The 20047-nt window shown below is 38.4% G+C and overlaps 1 protein-coding gene and 1 long non-coding RNA gene across 2 annotated transcripts; both read left to right on the top strand.

Annotated features, from left to right (window-relative positions):
• Window positions 1-385: 385 nt before the first annotated feature.
• foxn2b (forkhead box N2b) lies at window positions 386-18339 on the top strand. Its single transcript, XM_082152303.1, has 6 exons — window positions 386-627; window positions 9977-10560; window positions 13265-13389; window positions 14989-15044; window positions 15389-15457; window positions 16014-18339. The coding sequence occupies exons 1-6, from the start codon at window positions 618-620 to the stop codon at window positions 16373-16375; spliced, it is 1206 nt and encodes a 401-aa protein (XP_082008429.1). The 5' UTR covers window positions 386-617; the 3' UTR covers window positions 16376-18339.
• LOC309485474 lies at window positions 635-9237 on the top strand. The gene is made up of 2 exons (XR_014201207.1): window positions 635-4036; window positions 4382-9237. It is a non-coding gene; the product is annotated as an uncharacterized lncRNA (long non-coding RNA).
• Window positions 18340-20047: the final 1708 nt, after the last annotated feature.

Genomic DNA, 20047 nt, shown 5'->3' with positions numbered 1-20047 from the left:
TTCTTCTTTTTTTTTCTGGAGCACAATACTTACATAAGTTTGCCTGGTAAGTTTTGTTAAGCACTTCTCTACTTCACATCGTGCAATAGCCTGCGATTGGACGACGAGCCTCCAGGTCTCCCCCGCGAAATGACGCAACAGCATCTGACCTCGTTTCCAACGTAAGCTGGTTGGTGGTCATACGCCGTCTAAGTTAGTAAAGCCTTTAAATATAAAGCATATTCTCAATGAGAATGTGACGTCAAAAACATCTGAATCTACACCGACTGGTTAGCGACACCGTTTTAAATAACACCGAGATTTTTCCTCACAAACCTCGAATGAATAACGTGGTGCAACGCGGAGCGCGTGCTGAACGCAATTGCTTAGGTTTGCTAAAAAAGTGCTACTGCGATGCGGCAGTTGTCAGGGGGATATCGGAGAGGAGGGGGTGTGATTGGCTGAAGTGGCCCTGTTGCCTTGGCGACGGCAGGGGGGGTACGGAAGCGTTGCCGTGCGGCGTGATCTCCGCGCTGCTGCGTGGATGGAGGAAGCAGCTGCTGATCTTTTGACACAGCGCGAGCGAAAGGCTACTGCATGAAAGCACGGCAGCTTTTGTCGTCGGACGCGACAGTAGAATGCACGAATGTAAGTAAACGCTTTTCAGTGGATTTATAATGCTGTTTATTTAAAGGGGAATAGTATATGCCATCGCGTTTTAAATCAGATGACAAGTATGAAACGTGTCTCGTGAAAAAAAGAAAAGAAAAAGATTCTAGTCAATAACAAGCCATTGACCTCCCTTATTTCGGTGTTTATGTTGATTTTTGTTGTTGAGCGAATTATTTATTCTTTCACCTTTCGTATTGAAATATACACTCGTCCGTTCTATTCCCAGAATCATTTTAGAAACATTTTAGACCATGTGATCTTGCTAGCTAACTTAGTTGAGTGAAATGCATGCGTTTGCCGTCGAGCTGACACGAGACATTAAACCAACCACATACCAGTCATATTCGTCTACTTCTCCTGAATGAATACTCTAAAACAATAAGTATATCCCAGGACTTCTCTGTTTTATTTCGCTTGGTGTTCGGAAGCTCTCCGCGAAGCTCCACGCATTAGCTTGACGCTAACTGAAGATCCTCATTCTAAAGAAGACTGGCCAGCATTCTTGTGACATTATCTGCGGAAGTTTCAGAACGCACGACAGATATGCAGTCATAAAATATTTTCAGATGAAATTACAATTCAAAACGTCAATTGTCGCGAAAGCGCCTTTTAAATTTGAATGCTCAAATATCAGAGAGAACGTTCGAATAGAACGCTAATCGAACTCGCCTGATTGTCGCTTGTAACACCAGAGTAATGCTAAAGGTTACAGTTGAAGGTTACAAATAAATATTCAGTTTGTGGCGAGTAGTGAGAATCTAGGGCAACTATGTAACACGAGAAGTGAGGGAGGGGGGGCTGTTATTTTCTTGTTTTGTTTGGCTTATTACATGTGTTGGTTGTACATAAACTTTCGTTGAGATCGAAAGCAAAGGATAGTTTTGCTCGTGACTTGTTGATGAAATGCGATGTTCTGACGCAGACGTGCACTCATTATTTCCGGCTGCAGATAACGCCTGAGTGACATTGACACGTGGTCAGAGTGAACGCATAGCTGTGCTTAGGGAAGAGCTGGAGAGACTAGTACACAACTCTAGCTGCGTGTCACATGAGCACATTATTTAGTTCTGCTGTCTACTTTTGCACTTTAGACTGTAGACTCATTCAGGTCATGTTGCGTAGGCAGTGAAAAGGGTGTCTGTGTTGTTAACAGGGTTGTCATGTATTGGCTTTTATTTGCAGTATGACCACATTAGCTGTACTCACAGTGTACAGAATTCAGATGCATGGCTGGCTGTATCAGAAAGGGCACAATTGCCTTAAGAGACTTCATTAGTACCGAATCCTGCGCTAATGTAGAGAATGGCAATAGTGTCTGTGCAGTGCTGTTTTCTCTGGAGGGCTTTTGTAGGACACAGCAAATGATCCCTTGCTTATTGCTTCTCTCCTGGCATTAAACTGGAAATTAATTAGTCTCATTATGACTCTCACAATGATAGATAAGATCTGGCTCTTGGCTGTATGCACGTTGCTGTCCCAAAAATGCAGAGTGTACGAGTTTAAATCATTGTTTTTGCTGCAAGGTTCAACCAGGTTTGCGTGTCTTTATAAAGAAAGAATAATAATAATAAAAAGTGTGTGTATATAGACATCCAAAGCTGGCTGAATCTTTCAGTCAAAACAAAATTAAACAACTTTCATTTTGATGAGTTTGAGTGCATGACAATAAAGTGTTGAGCAGTCAACAACAGTTTAAACCAATAGGCAGAAACACATATGCATTACAGTAAATGCTTCATTCTCTCTGCAAGAGGGGTGTAAAAAAACAACAACAAGCTTTGACCACAAATTTATATTTGGCAACTCTTCCTGGTTGACTGGCAAAACATTTAAACGAACATCCAGTTGCTTTCCTCCAAAGATTATCGAACATGCTTTATAATTGTTATTGTAGTAAAACCCATCAGCTTTTCCAAGCTCAATTGAAAAGCAAATCAAACTTATGTCCAAGCTTTTATGCGGCCTGTAACGACAATGCCTTTGTTTGCTGACCCCTCCTCCTTCCATCCTCTCATTATACCTCCAGCTGCACATATTTCTCATCTGCTGTTAGCCTCTTTTTGTTCCTCGATGCCCTCAACGTTAGACCAGAAGGCGCAACTCACATCCCCAGGAGGCTATAACGCTGTGGTTGCCATGGCTACATGGTGACACCGGGGCGTGGTAATCAAATATAGGCGACTGCTCTGGATTTCAGTTGCAAATGTGTGCTTTTTTCCCCCTGCATTTGCCTGGACCGTGTCACACCTCACACCTCACGCCCACTCCAACCCCCAACTCAACCTTGGGTTCTTAGACTTGGTCTGTCACACTCCTCGTTTAGTTCTTCGTCTCCTTTCTGAAGGATTTAAGTCCGTCGAGCAGCCGGCAGGCAGTTAGGGCCCCTCTGTCCATTGACAGTGATGCTAATGTCAGGCAGTGCCTTGATGAGAAGAGCTTGCCCCCCAGTACCATAGCCTGTGTCATTGTGATCACAATAGCCTCCATTGTGTTGGTCACTCCTGTGTGAATAAACAGGGTGTGTTTAATTGAGACTGTAGGGTGTGACAATGACACGGGACGAAGTCCAGACAGCATGCTGTGAAGATTGTGTGGAGGCTAGTATGGGTGAAGGTTTGTATGCCACCACGGAAAAAAATAAGAAACTAGTGTGACATAATTCCAAACAAAGTCAGGCTAAAACAAAGAAAAGTTCTCTTCGGCTGGTAAACAGCTTTAAACTACCATTGGTCCATGGCAATTACGTAAATGAGTGGTGCAGGTATGACGTCACTTTATAGGTCAACCGACAGTTAAAATTCACACTGGTTCCCTCGACAAAAACCCAATAGGATTTTCCATAGGCTTTTGGATTATCGCACAAAACAAGCTCTGTGATCAGTTAAAGTTTATGATACTTACACGTTTTGTCCATCAAGATAATTACCACAGATAAACACTACTTTTATGAATTCTGAAGCCTAAATGCAGTCGCCAGAATTAAAAAGCTAAAGGTAGGCTATAAACAAACTACCATGGTCGCTAGAATTCAACGCCACCATCACTAAGCTTCTGAAAACTCTGTTTTTATTTAAAAACATTTTCCCAGAAAGTTTGAGTTAGAATAGTTTATAAGAGCACAAGTATAAGTGAATTGAGTTTACCTGTTCAGCTGATGACGTTTAATCTCTCGATAGCCTCTGTAGTCCCATTTAGCCACTTGTTAGCAACCGCCTTTAACACATAACAGCTTAAAAAAATCTGGTGTTGTAATACTGATGTATTTTATGTTGTAGAATAAAATGTGAAAGTATCTTGAGCTTGTGTTCACCACAGACCTTATTTCAGCCATTTAACCAGAATCCCATTAAAAAAACCCATTGACTTCGAGACGATGAAACCGGAAGTGCTAAAATTCTAACTCATTAACTCATTTTGGCCTACAAAGTGATGTCATACCTGCCTGCACCAATCTAAAGGTGGGTGCTCTTTTGAGGCTTCACCTTCTTTTGGTTAATTTCTTCTAGGGCTGCCCCTTAATAGTTCGACTGAACATTAGCTGACGAGAAGAGTTTTCTTCAACCAAATTTGAATTAGTTGCAGAAAAAAATAACCTCAACATTCATGCAGTATGACAGACAGATTGTTAACATGGCTTGATTCAATCATATTTTTGCATGCAGTGCAGTGTGTAAAACTTAACATTTAATTGTTGAAGTGTTCATTCACAGATTAATTCTCAAAATTCAAGTCACATTCTTGTAATATTTGTGAATATATGCAAAAACTGTCATTGATTGGTGCTTAGTGACAGAGTTCAAACTGCGTGCTTTCCATTTAGCAAGCAAATTTTGAGATTAAAGCAACAAAATGTTGATAGCCTGAATGGTTGGTGGGGACTGGGGACAGACAATTTAACGCCAAATGGACTTGTTTATAAAACTCTGCATCTATTAGAGATAAATTAGAGGCTTTACGGATTAATTATTGTGAATTTGTTTTGGAATATTAAGTATATATGTTTTACATAAAGTAAAGAAGTTAACAAATGAAGCATTTATGAAATTAAGGAACTCATTTGTATGTAAATAAGATTTGTTTAAATTAATTAGGCCTACATTGTTGTTTAATTGAAAATGAAAACATTTCTGGCACAAGTTTTGAAATGTTCAATTTTAAAAACAAACTCGGGCATTGTTCATGTGGTGTCTTTACAGCTGTGGATTACGGCTTTCAAGCTTCTAGAATCCTTGCAGCATATGAATGTTTAAGAAGCTTTAGCTTTTAAATGTGATTCAGAGTTGTGGAGAAAACTAGCCCTGAACTAACTAACAACAACAGGGTCTTTGTACTGTATGATTTGTTAGAGTTTCTTAGAGCTTATTGTGACTGGAAGTAAATCCATTAGTCTCTGTCAGATGTCTCCTCGACATCAAGGAAAATACCTGAATTCTGGATTGTACAGAGCAAAATAAAATAGGGGGTTTTCTAATAGGGGTTAGGTGACCTTCCTGCTGGGCTTTTAGATCAACTCTCTCACACAGCGACAGAGATGCGCTGTGAGCCCTTGAGTCAGGACTGATACTTGACAGACCAATACCAACCGCTACAGGAATCAAGGCAGAACAGCTCTTATACCTCAGCAGAGACGTCCAATTGAAACGGGCTGTTTAAGCATGCTTAAACACGTAGAAGACCCCTTGATCTCCATCTCCAACTGTTTTATTACAGATGCACATGCTCGTCCCAGTACTCTGTTCTGCAAACATCAGCGGTTCAATACTGAATAAATCCTCCTTCTAACTGATGGAATTTAGATAGAGGGGATGAAAAGGAAAAACAGGTTGTTCTTTGTAAAATCCATTAGATAATTTCACTCTTTTTTTTTTTCTTTTTTTTTTGGGAGGAAAATAAATAGTGCTTGCAAAAGTTGAAACATTTGCTATTTTTTTCTTTTTCAGTAATCTGTTACATTCAGATTTATCTTACAATACTGAAGAAAAGGGTTGTCTTCTAGGGTTGACTTTAATATTAGAGTGTACATAAACTATTCTGGATAATTATCAGTGACATTAAATAAATGGCATAGCTTTCCCAGAGAGCCTAGGAATTAAAACGGTAATTAGTTGTATTTCTCAGCTGCCCCTCCCATTGACCAAAGTTTACGCATAGTGGGTTTGTTTGGGCGTATTTCTGTTTGAAGTAGTTAACCGTGGTAGAGTGTCACCATTAGCATTGTCTGTATGTGTGGATGGAGGGTTTGGTAATGGGCTGATGAGTTTGTTGAAGGGAGGTAGATTTGTCTTGCTAATGAGACGAGAGCCACCATGAGAGCAGAGATCAAGTCTCCTCCTGGGGCAGAAGGGAAAGTAGACAGTACTAAATGTTCTATGAAGGACATACTGCTGTCGTCCCTGCCCTTGAGTGACCATGAAGAAAGACATCCAAAGAGAATGATACTGAAAAACAAAACGGCATGTGGAAATTGTCAATTCCTGCTTGTAAAAGCGAATCAACATATCCTGTATCTGAGGCTAAATCACTAAACACTGAAAATGCAACTGCGCATATTATATTTTTCAAAATTCCAAATGATCGGCCACTGATCGGAACCAGCTGATAATCACCTTCTTGGATTCGTATGTCTCAACTTGACGCTTTCATAAACTGATCACATTTTATTGATGCAAAAGACACACTGTGAGAGCCGAGCGGCTGAGCGGTGACAGTTTCTCAGTCTCCACCAGGCTAGAGTAAAATACTAACTTGGTTGTAAGCTGTGTATACTTTAAACTACTTTATTAGATCACTCCTGGCCAATCGGCACTAGCTGCTTTTCGTTTACACTGTGGCCCTCCTTCTACTTTCTTCTGAACTCTTCACCCTCTTCATTAAAGCTCCGGGCGAAGGGTTGCCAGATATCACAAAAAGAGCGAAACAAGCCCTTTAAAAACGCAATATAATAAGCAGACAAGACAAAACTGTTCCGGGGAACAAATATCAACAATATAACTAGTATTACCCATATCCTACAGATTTAAAAGGCAGGAAATGTAATTGATTGATAAAACAATAACATGAGATCATTTAATTTTTACTTAATTTTTTCCCTGTTCATATTATTGAGTTCAAATATAATTATAATAAAAATGTAAGTTTAAAATCAAATCTATGCATTAGGGCTGCACGATTAATCCGCACTCAATTTGGCAAAAGCTGCGATTATTTTATGCACAGTAGGCTTGCTATGATAGTCGGTGTTGACGGTGTTACTGGTGTTCAGAGGCAACACCAGTTACATCACTTGCCCACTGCTGCACCGCCCCCTAGTGTTTTTTTTTTATAATTTTTTTTTTTATATAAAATCATTTAGTTCAGTTAGAGAACAGACACTACAATTAAAAAATGAACGTGTCTGCTTAATAAATCGTGAGCCGAACGAGTCGCAGCACAGATCAGCAACAGGAGCTCTTGCGCAGAAACTCTAAATATGCCCCTCCGCAGATTCCAGGAAATCACTATGGGCATCATACTATTGCTGTAGCTGAATAAACAAAAGATTGAAACGATTTGATAGATTTATGAAATGTTGTCTTTTGTTGGACAAGAGGTTCATAAATGTTTGGAAAGATGTTTGACGCGTTATAAGTGACTCAAACTCACAGTGCTTTCACATAGAGCAGCATTTACTACTGATCACAGAGCCGTACGTCACTAACAAGCTGCGCATAAAAAATAATCGCAGCCTTTGCAAGATAATTTTTTTAAATCGCAGTTAGCCAAATCGTTTTTAAGTGAGATTTCATGTTAATTGCAATTAATCGTGCAGCCCTACATTGTATTAATCCGTAATGTTAAAGCTATTTTATTCTGAGTAATCATGCGGATGTAAGAAAGCTCCCTAAAAACATAGTTTACCCCAAAATTTAAATAGTCACTTATTCACCTTCTTGTCTTTCAAAACACGAATGATTTACTTGCTTCAGTGGAACACAGTAAAAGTAAATGGTGACCACAAATGAAAAGCATTTTCAGTGAATAATTGTTTTTATTGTCAGTCTGCTGTTACACAAAGCTGTCATGTAGCATTGGTACACTTGAAATATATCTCAGCTATCACAAGAACTACTTTTATGGTGCTTTTTTTTTCCTTTTTGGAGTTGGACGGTCCCTGGTTTCCATCCCCTTTCATTGTATGGGAAAAAAGCAGCGTGCACATTCTTTAAAACATCTCTTTTTGTATTTCACTGATTAAAAAAAAGTCATATAGGTTCATAATGACATGGACATGAGTAAATGATGACATAATTGTCATTTTGGGATAAACACTCTCTTTAACTTTGTGTAAAAGCTATTGTTTAGCACCTTATATTACAGTCCTTATGTGAAAGGGATGATGTTTATTTGTGTCTGGTGTTTTGAACGGTCTGAAAGAGGAAGTGGAACCCCCTCCCTGTGCCCTCCACTCTATTCTCCAGAGTGGGAGAGAGAGTGATTCAGAGCAGCACTTTATGTGATTATTTATTTATTGATGTGCTGTATGGTTTCCATGGCAGTGGGTATAATAGTGGGCAGAGAAACGTTCACTCTCCCAGTCACTCAGCCCTCTTTTACTTGAGCTGATGATTTATTTATAAATATTCTGTATGCTTTCCATGGATGTCCATTAAAGCCATTTGCTTAGTCTGTGGCAGGTAGATCTCTGATTGGTCTTTGTGAGTTTTTCTCTTGTGTGTGTTTCTTCATGCTGGCCACTGGTTGGAACTGAATATCACTTATCCTCTCCATCCTTGTCTTTGTCTTATTATATGGCGCTGATAACAGACCTGCACGTCTTCAGTGGTTGTCTAAGAACCCTCTAATCTTGAATCTCCTTTAAGAACCCTAGAGTACACACTTTAGTTGTTCTGGTGTGGTATCGTCTTGAAGATGAGGGTCATGGCTCTCTCAGACACTTGAGTAGATGCCTAAGAGGCCCTTAACTTTGTCCTAAAGGGCCTCTTAATTCCCTCAAGAGAAAAGGTACAGGCACAAATGACAATGAGATCAGAATGTTTTAGGGATAAAAGAAAGTGGAAAAAACTCAAGATATCTTGTACTTTTCACATTTTGAAATGATGAATGTTAAAAATTTAACCAATATATATTACATAATTCTCTCATTGACTTCTGTTATGCTAGTACATTAATCAATTGTGGTCATATTCTAGAATCCTCCAGCAAAAATGACACACATTACCTTTGCACCAACATTTTATAACCAAAATGTTTGGCTGAAATATATATATTTGTTTTGCAAAATCATTTAGGAGAAATGAAATCATTGATAAAAAGGGTTAGCACTTCTCCAAAGAAGCCTTTTGACTATGTCAGCATATTTTGTGCACACAATGTTAATAAACTACAACAGGTGAACATGTCAGCAGTGCCTATGTGACCGAAAATGAGCAATTATTGCCCAACGAGTGAAAAGAGTAGCAAAAGAGTTTGACTGCAATATTGAGAAGCATTACTGAAGGACTTTACAACCCTCTACAATGCGAGTTAATCACGCGCATATGCAGTTAGCCAATGGCTAGTAAATTGTACGATTACAGTCGCCTGTAATTGAGTTAGACGCAAAAAAAAAAAAAGTTTAGCGCAGATATAATTTCATTGCCTGCTGAGCTTTACACACTGTGGCTTGGCTGAGAGCGCTCTGTCGCTTTCTCTTACACACACACAGTGAGAAAAGAGAGTGTGTATATATAGGGCTCATTGACAGAACTGTCAGACCAGCGCTGCGTCGTCGTGAAAGTTTGATCATTTGCACGCGTTTTTAAGCCTTGCCAATTTAAACATTCAAGCGCAAGAAGACGCGAAAGATAACTTGTGCAAACTGCACATCCGAAGCACGTGCCCAGAAAGCCATGTCTGACAGCACGTGAATACTGAATTGAGCCCTCTTTCACGTCGTCTTGTGCTTGAACTGACAATTTCACACAAAATGATGTCAAAATGCCCATTTTGGCGAGTATCTTATTAAACATAGTGTCTTAAGTGAACGTAAACAGTCGAGAGAGAAAACACATGTGTATCAGTATATTGGATCAGTGCATTTTATCTTAAAGTGACATCAGCCTAATATTCCTGCTGCTGCCTGTGTTTTTAATGTTAATCAAACAACAGACTCACTGCAAAGAATCATTCAATGCTTTCCAAATTTAATTACTGAAACTTCATTTTTGGTTTTGGCTAAATGAAAATTGTGTTTTGGTAAATAAATAAAACCAAATATATTTGTGATTGACTGTTGTAGTAATCAGTGCCCTCTTTCTGTTCTCTCCAATGCTCTTCACTTCCACAGACCCTCCTGGTTTGATGTGTCCGATAATAGGGATGTCTCCAGATAAGAAAGCTGAATCTCCTGGAGCGCAGGGCGTGTGTGGAGCTGGAACTCTCCCTGAAGCAGAGAGTGCTTCCAGTCCCATGGCTACCAGTCTGGACCAGATTGTTCGTACTGGAGCATTGAGTGTGGTAGCAGGCGAGTCTGAAGATGACGAGCTAACCAACCTGAACTGGCTTCATGAGAACTTGCTGCAGAACTTCACACTCGGTGGACCCGAGGCACAACCCATCAACAGCCCGTTGTTTGACATCGAGGGTGGCGGTGGATCGCCACACAGTAACACCGCCTCGTCTGCCTCCTCTGTCTCTGCGGGAAGTGAAAGAGATCCTTACAAGTCAAAGCCTCCCTTCTCTTTCTCCTTACTGATATACATGGCTATTGAGCAGTCGCCCAGCAAATCTCTCCCAGTAAAGGACATCTACGGTTGGATCCTCAAGCATTTTCCATATTTCTCCAGTGCCCCTACTGGCTGGAAGAACTCAGTGCGCCACAACCTGTCCCTCAACAAGTGCTTCCGTAAAGTAGAGCGAAGCATAGGAAAGGTAAGAACTCAAGAAAACGGAACATTCCCTTGTTGTGTATGTAAGGGATAGACAGACAGTCAGTCATTAACATCAGGTCTTCTATCATGTTGAAGTAGGGATGCACAATATTGTTATTTATTTTTTTTATTTTTTCTTGAATGGGTCAGTATTGGATATTTAAATGTGGACCAATGTTGTTGTTATTAACTAAAAGTAAAACTATTAAAAATCAAACTGAAAAAAAATCTAAATTAAAGTATGTTCCCTTCACAACTAAGTGAAATAAAATGTTTAAGTTGACATACCAACATGAATAAAAAAACTGAAATAAATAAATGAAGTAAAGCTAATTCAAATAATATTAATAAATTCTAGAATATTATTTAAATAATACTAAAACCTGTTGTTGACATTTATTTCTGCCTCTTTAAATTATATATATATATATATATATTACTTTTGCTTTTTGTTAAATGTTGGTTTTAGCTAATCTCAAAACGTATATTCATGTTTTGTATTGGACTTTATAATGCCGTGAGGCCTAAATTCACTGGTACAATTTGAAATGATAAATTTTAGTTATAGTGTTTTTAATTTTGAATATATTTAGGGCCATGATCGATAAATGGCATTAAATAATTTTCATCTTGCCAGTATCTGCCAGAATTTTAATATTGATGCATCCCTATTACGAAGGGGTTTATTTAGCAATAATGATCGTCTTACTGCACATTATTTCCAAAATTATTAAATTAATGGGCTTAAAATTAGGGCTGTCAAGCGATTAATAAAAAAAAAAAATCTAATTAATTACAAGATGTGCTGATTATTTTATCTAATTAATCAGAAATTAATCACACATCAAATTTGTCTGAGAAATTACTCCCAAAAGATTGTTTTAAGTCCTTGTTAAATTTGAAAAGCATTAAAGAGACATTACAAAAAGTGGTTTTAGAAATAAATATTTTATTAGATATTTATTAGAATTTATTACACATAAACCTTTAGACTACAAGGGTCATGTTTTCTGTCAAAAGCTGCATCTGAATTGGTATTTAGATATACAGACCAAAACAGTTTGGTTACCAACATTCTTCAAAATTCTTCTATGGTACACAAAATTCTTCTATGGTACACAAAAGAAAAAGTAATGCAGGTTTGAAACACCATGAGAGTGAGTAAATGTAAATAAACTGAATTTTCATGTTTGGGCAAATTATCCCCAAAATATTTTTTTTTTTAATTTTTTTTTAAGTGATACTCAAAATAAGAAACTAAAACTGCCAGTAGGTATGTCTAAATGAGTAAGTCACTGAGTCATTCATTCATTGGATTCGTTCAAACGGCTGATTCATTCAGGAGGAATTAAGTGGCTCTCTTTATGAATGGGCCATTGAATTATTTGTTCACCCGATTTATTCGCTCAATACGTGAATTCATTCAGAAACGAAACACCAGGTGTGTTCGACTTGAAGCGGTTCTGCGCAGACCGATAGGTATATGTCCTCAATGTATCGCAAGAGCGATTCTGTCTGCTCTCTAATCGATCTCACTGTACTTTGTTGTCATATCATAAAATTGACCAAAAGCAGAAAATATTGTCTGTGATATTGCTCAACTATATCATAAAAATTCATACAGGGGCATTTTGCCCAAATATCTTGCATCATAGGGGCATTCTTCTAACTGCATTCTATAGGCTCCATCACGCATTGAGCTGTTGCACTACTTCCTGTTCGTCACCAATCAACCGTATGAAATGTAAGATGACCTATGTAGTTCTAGGGCAGGGTGGGTTGGGTAGGTTAAATGTGTTAAATCATTTTAATCGTGTTCTTTTTCCATACCCAATTAAATTAACACGTTAAATCGACAGCCATACTTAAAATATTAATGAGGGTTGAAATTATTTTTAATATGCATGATCGCAATGTGCTGTACGAGACATGAAATCAGCAGAGTGGCCTCATTGACCTCAGAATGCTGCGACTGACCAATCACAATCAAGTATTCCAGAGAGCCTTGTTGTAATAAATTAGAATAACATCTTTTTCTCAAGACTGGTTCACACAACATTGCTGCAGAGAACTCGCTCAGATGTTAACTAACTGGGTCAGTGTATAAAGTAGTGCAGGGCTGACTGCAGTGTGCTAACAGGCTTGTCAAGAGGGATATTGGTTTAGGGCTTTTTGAAAACCAATGTGTTCAAAGCAGGGCACGCAGCCAGTTAAATGAAGTGAGGCAGATGTTTTCATTTCTTCTATGTGAACCGTAGATGGCGAAATGATTTATGGAACGGTGAGGACAGTATGTTTCATTAACGTGAATCTGTGGGTTTCATATGTCTCAGCCTGGTGTCTGTTGCCATGGCAATGTTTCCTCTTTCCTGTTTATGAACACGGCTAGTGAAGTGAGTCAAGGTCATATTCCCCCTGCAGGACCACACCTCAGACAAAGGGTGATGAGTCCTTTATTCAAACACACACAAAACCCCTCATGCAAACACAGTAGAAGCCACCATTCCACATCCTTCCCATATGGTCATTATAGTTTCATGATGATTCAAAATGATAGTTTTGCATTCATGATGTGTTCATGAGTGTATAGTGTAAGATCAGACAGACAGATGGTCCTGTTGTCATTTAACCTGAGCCGTTTCCTCACACCACCATGCTGAAATCATTCTTGCGCTTCTGACTCCTCCCCTCTCTGTTCCTTCTAGACCAATGGGAAAGGCTCTCTGTGGTGCGTTCACCCCGAGTTCCGGCCCATGCTGATGCAAGCCCTGAAGAAGCAGCACTTCCCAAATGCACATGCCTTCTGCACCCCTCCTGCCTCCCCTCCTAGGTATAAACACTGGCCCGATTATACAACAAATTGATAATTCTGACATTTATCAACAATGCTTATATAGTGCTTACTAAGATTTCAGAAGTATACTCTGCAAACAGACAAGCACTTCCAGTGTAGACGGCTTTTTTTTAATTTAATGTGGGTGATTTAGTTTTTATGATGCTCTGTTCATGTTTGGTGTTGACCAAAATTTAGGTTGTTTACCAAAAAACACCACAGCTTGCTGCATTAGTATAAAATGTCTATTCAGCTGCAGTCACAGACTTACAGATGCGTGTATATTGGTGGTTAGAAATGTTGTTCATTGAGTTGTATTTATAATATAGTGGTTCAAATCTTGATTCACTGGTATTTAATTCTAGCTTTTTTTGCAGATTTATCTGATACTCCGTTTGATTAACACCCTTTTTAAAATGCATTTTTAAATAACTTGTATCTTAGGTAGGAAAAATAAAGTACTTCAGACAGTTTTTGTGGCAAAACTAGCTTTTAAATTAAGTGTATTTTGTTGCCATTCATTAGCACATAATGTAATTTAAAATTTTAAATATGGTACACAAATATTTTGCATCATAAATCAATTCCCAAGCCTGGCATCTTAAAACAAATCAATATAAACTTTTAATTTTGAAGTTTTTTCCACAAAAGGAAATTTTTAAAATTATATACATGTATTAGCTTTAATGCAGTTATCAAAATAACAAAAGCAGTTGTACGTAAAAAGTTTTTATTGACTTTTAAAATGTCATTTAACTTGCATTCTGCAAAGGATTGGACATTTTTTAAAAATACTCTATCCTCAAATAATCATCAAAAATCAGCTTTTTTCATAAAATCTGTAATTTAATTTTCTTTCTCAATATGTTTTATTAGAATAATATATACATGCACAAATAAACTTAGCAGAGATTAAATCAAAAGATCCTTCATATTTTTCTTTTACACACCACAATCCAACAAATATTAAAGTTACAGTTTAATATGTACAATTATACAATCTATAATTTTCTGTAGCTGTTTGGATGTAGTAAAACACCCACAGATGAGTCATGCTTGCATTTTCTTTTGTCACCGTCCATAATTCTAACCTTAAAATCAGGATTTAAGCATAAAATAATTTAATTCATGTGAAAATAGGATGGAGAATTGAACAAAGTTGTAACCTGGCTCAGAGAAAGATAGGAATCATGTCTTGTTTGTTGCAGTTTTTCTGGTGAATAAGGGATAATACAAGACTTCTTAACCTTACAAATCGAAAGCAGAAATGCTACGAAAAGCACATCGTATTTTGTGAGAAAGTGTGACATGGTAGAGCAAAACTATTTTTGGAATCAGCAAGAGTTAGAAACTAGTATTGGAATTCAATTGTGGTGTTATTAGGCAACACAAGTGATTCATGAGATAAAATAGTTTCAAGATCGATACATTCAGGATTTTTATACATGCATCAAGTTTTGAGTCTTGTTCAATTAAATGTAATATATATATATATATATCACACACACACACGGTTGTATTGTATTACTATAGAGGTGTAGAGAATATCCAACAGGTGTGTTTAATATCTTCTCACTCTTTCTCTTCACTCTGCAGTGCCTCGTCTCCTCCTCATCACCTTTTCACTTCAGAGCAGGGCTGTGCCCTAAAAGGTTAGTAGACTTCATCAGGTCTGTTCAGAAAATACATGACCTGGTCACATTTTACACACCATTATCTGACATATCATCACACATTGAAGCTTATCATTCATCTCAGCTCTTTTCGTTCCGCTCACCCTGTACTTGAAGTCTACACCGTCCTCATAGATGCCATCTCTTTCCTGTATTTGGTAACCTTGACAACCAAGGCACTGGTACTTTGAAATTAGAAAGAGACTGTTTCGCTCCTGGGTGGAAGTGACTCATTCATTTAAACACACACACACACACACACATACACGCACACATCACATAGTCAATATTTGTGTGCATCAAAGATTTCTTTCTCTTTACAGAATGTGATTTTGATGCTGCCACTGCCATGATGCTGTTAAAGTCTGCCTCTGAGCAGAACATTGACTCATGTAAGAGACCACCATCACATACACCAACACCTCATTTTTTCATCCTCTGCTTCTTTTTATTCATGTTTTACATCTGGTTTATTTGAATCAAGACATGCATATATTTAACTGTTCACATAATCACAGCAATCATGTATGTGTGTAATGTATATTGGCTGTTATGTTATTGGTTTCAAATGAGGATCATCCAATAAAAAATTAGCGTTAGAACAATCAATTTATAATGTTACAAATTATTTATATTTAAAATTAAGGCTGTTCTTTTGATAATAATATATATTATATTATTCATATTAATTAATATTAATATATAATCAAATAATCCTGAAACAATTGCAGCACATTTGTTTGTTTGTTTTCAACACTTATTATAATTACAGTGTTTCTTGAGCAGCAAATCTGCACATTTGAATGATTTCAGAAAGAATCATGTAACAGAAGATTGGAGTAATGACAGCTGAAAATTCAGCTTTGCCATCAACATAATAAATTTGATCTTACAGTAATTAATAATACTGTCTAATCATCAGTTATCACTCTGCTTATGATTTCTCAGACCCAGACCAAGAAGGACCCATAGATCTCTCCCGAAGGGACTTGGTGGTTGTGAGTCGGGATCCAAAGCAGGATCACAACTACAGCAGCACCCCTGTCCCGCCCTGCCCTCGCCAGATGCCTCTTTCACAGCCAGTCAACTTCAGCCTGGGTTTGCACCATGATCAGGAGAGGGAAGGCCGGGCTCGATGGCCACGCAACCCGCTGCAGGGCCAGCTTTTAGGGAAGAGGAGCAGGAGAGATTCTCGGTCTGACGTGGACGAGGAGCTCAAGGAGGCGGCCGGCTCGCTTCTACACCTGGCCGGTATTCGCACCAGTTTAGTCGCCTCAAGACACAAGAGCAGGAAACTCAGTAGAAAATGAACCCAATTCCCAACTCCAACTCCATCCTGTGGCCTGCCCAACCTTTCTCTTCTGGTTTGGTGTATCTTCCTTCTTGTTTGTAGTTGTTGGGGTGTTTTCTTTCCTTTGGTCTTTTAACTGGGATAACATCCCGGTCCACTCATCAAACATGGCAATACAAACACAGGAGAGAAAAGCCATACTGACATGTCATATGTACAGAAAAGAATCCGATTTGAATGAACAGCCCACATCAACTAGTTTATAACTGGAGGGTTTGAAGTTAATCATAAAAAAAAAAAAGAGAGAGAGAGAGACACTGTCAAAAAGCTTCAAACTTAGAAGATTTGCATGCTTCCACCTCTAAATCAACAAACTTATTTATACGGACAATGAATGCATGGATTTTCAAGCTCCCAAGACCTCTCACGCTTCACCAGAGCGGGGGGGGGGAAAGCGGGAAAAAAAAGAAAAAAGATTTTTGAAAGTGCCATTGATTTTGGATCATAACATAAACATGATACAAAGAAGAAATGCAATAATTAGTTGACCTAAATACCTGTAGTTATTTTATTTTTGTACTGCTGGTTTATATATTGTGTGGTGGTGGTGACGGCATGCCCCTGGGAGCCTTTTGCTGCCGCAGTTATGATGTCAAAACCATGTGACTCCTCCCGTGCATCCTGATTGGATCAGTTTTGCATCCCCATCCTGACCACTATGACTGGAGAACAGCTTGAAAGAAACAGCTTTTTGTTGCATGCCCATCAGCCTCAGTGTTTCTCAGAAGCTAGCGATCTGTATAATCAGGTGTTGTGCTATTCCACGTGCACTCACTGACTTGATTAAATCATTGCCCATGCGCATACTGCCTGCTTTTGGAGCGCTCTAAATAGCGGCCAATCAAAACAAGAACCTCTTTACCTCTATTATAACACTCTCCCCTCTTCCTGCTCCTTGACTTTTTGTTGGCAAGAGCGTCACCTCTACCTGAATCTGGCCTTTATCATCTTTTTCTTGGTTCAAAATGTGTGAAGAATCCTCCAGTAGGGGTTGCTGTGTGGACCGCCTCTTTCCACTGCTGCTTTTGAGACCTCCAGAGAGTTCCCAGGGCATGAGAGGAAACCAGAGACAATGTGAACTCCACAATAAACACGCCTGCAAGCTGAGACAAAGACATTCTCCCATCACTGCGGCTCGCGGATGGTGCTGATCATGGGAGAAAGGATGACAGGAACTGAAGCTGGGGAGAGTGGACATTATATTTAATGAGCTAAAGGTGATAGGATATCCAACCGGATGTGAAGTGAGAACTGTGCTACTCTGGACTCCCGGCCGTACTTTTTTTTTTTTTTTTTTTTTGAGATCGCCAAAGTTGCTGCTCACAAAACTCGCCTGGCTGTGTGTACCCTGTGGTCCCGGACCTTTAGGTTGTTTGTTTATGATTGGGTTTTTAAGTGTTTGTTTGAGGCTACATTAGGATTTTATATACCCAAGCATGTGAAATTGTGAACTATAACTGCCACTTGCCCCCTTACACTGGCAAACCAGAACTTCTTGTTTGAGTTGATTATTATAAAACTGCCTATCCTTGTGAAGCTCTTTCTGTCACTTTAACCATGGCTGCCAATTCCTCCCCTCCCAGCTGTACATAGTGCTACTACAGGATGCAAGTATTAATGCAGGGAGGGGGACCGAGCAGTAGTTTTAGAATTTGAGGCCAATTCTGAAAACAGCTGCCTATTAATTATTATTGTTATTAATATTAATTATTATTATTAAGATATGGTCCACTAACTGAGTTGCCACTTCCCATCAATTCTGTCATGTTTGTCTGCCATGTATGTGGCAGTCTGAACCTGATTTTTGATTTTGTAAGCTAACCTCTGTTAATAAAAGGTTTATAAAGTTTATTTTTGCCAAAGATATGCAATTGTTGCATTATATATGGTATTAAAGAATAAAAGAGTTTTTTCTTTTACTGATTTATTGTTTGTTGTTTGTGATCTTTCTGGATTCTGAAAGTAATTCCAACGATATCTTTCGTCTGTCATTATCGTTATATCTGTGGTGTGGTCTTCCCTATTATCATAGAATTAAAATGATTATTAATTCCAAGCCTTAAGGCCCTTACTGAATACTGCGGACACAGTGTTCTGATTTATATTTTTTGAAAAATATTAAGTGAAAAGTATTGTAAGCAAGTAGGGATAATTCCCAAACAGCAAATGCAACATTGTTGTCAAATAACCTTATGAAATTGCACGTTTTATTCAGCAAGTAGCCTATCCAGTTGTAATCTAAGAAATTATAACTTATTGATCACGATTGTGTAAAAATTCCTTAAATTTGGCGGTCCAAAGAAACATCGACTCAAGAAAGACGTTAATCACGGCTGATATTATTTCAGAAACATCCATCACACTGGAACTGAAAGGTCGTGTCTTGTGAGATACGTTATTCCACGCAGTATAACTGTTCATTTAGTGTAATTACGCATACAGAATAAACAGTGCACAGAATATATTCTATATTTTGCAGCAACTGTGAAAGTGCAATGTTTGTTGGTGTTTGTGACCTGCTTCTTGCTTTTGGTGGATTACAGCGCCATCCAGTGATCAGTTGAAGTCACAAACTCTTGAAATTCCCGAGAAACCTGGCCTGCTTTTAAACTCCGTTTTATGTTTATGTGTACAGAATTAGCCATATAATATAATCATGATTTATTATAAAAACCTGGTCATCATTGAAATGTGCAATCCAATGGAGCACATTCAGCACAGGCATTGCTTTTTTAAAAGTAATGATTAAAAATAGATTTTTTAAAATGATTTTAAAGCTATAAAAGTTGCAGTGATCTGCTCTCTGCCTTCTCCGTGTGTGGCTCTCTCACTGTCCAGTGTCCACTGTTCCCTTGACTTGCGGCATTGAACCCCTGGCCTTGATACATGAGCCATATCTTCATAACAGATTCCTCTTCTTTGTGGACTTCCTAAGCCCATTTGAGGTTTGAGTTCAGGGTGCCATGTAGCGCAGCTGGTGTAACTGCCACACACTCCCACCGCTCACAAACACTGCTGCCTAAAAAACAACCCCAGCAGAACCACAGCTCTCTGTATCAGAGCAGGTGCAAAGATAAGAACAGAGGCAGGACTTGGACAGAGTGAAACTCACTCCTAACTTGTCATGTGCCTCAGTTTGTGTAAAGCAGCCTGCTGCGCTTTACTTTAGTGTGAATGTCCAGTGAAGGATTTATTAATGTACTGTAAGTCCATTCGACTTAAAACTCCCAGACATCCTCTCTCATACTGTGGGTGGCCAGTGAGGTTACTGTGACCTTGAACAAACCATTCCAGTGCTGAAGTACTGGAATACTTGCGATAAGAGGGGATGATGGCAAGGGCTATAAATGTCTTCTCAGTTTCAACACACATGAGAAATGAAATAATACAACAGACAAAGGAAAACTATTTGAATGGACCTGGAGGTTTTTATTTTATTTTGTGTAATTACATTTATATGATGGTTGTTCTTATTTTAAAAAATGAACAAATATACAAAACACACTCCTCATCTCAAAAACTCACTCCTCAATTCTCAAAATCTCCTCAGTTTCATTTTTAGCATATTTCTCTGTCAGCAGTATGAGCACAAATCCTTAATGGGATAGTTCACCCAAAAAGAGAAAATTAA

This window comes from Leuciscus leuciscus (genome assembly GCF_965113295.1).
Source record: "Leuciscus leuciscus genome assembly, chromosome: 21".
NCBI classification, from domain to species: Eukaryota; Metazoa; Chordata; class Actinopteri; order Cypriniformes; family Leuciscidae; genus Leuciscus; species Leuciscus leuciscus.
Note: the sequence above shows the minus strand (reverse complement) of the source record. Positions and strands in the feature narration are given on the sequence as shown.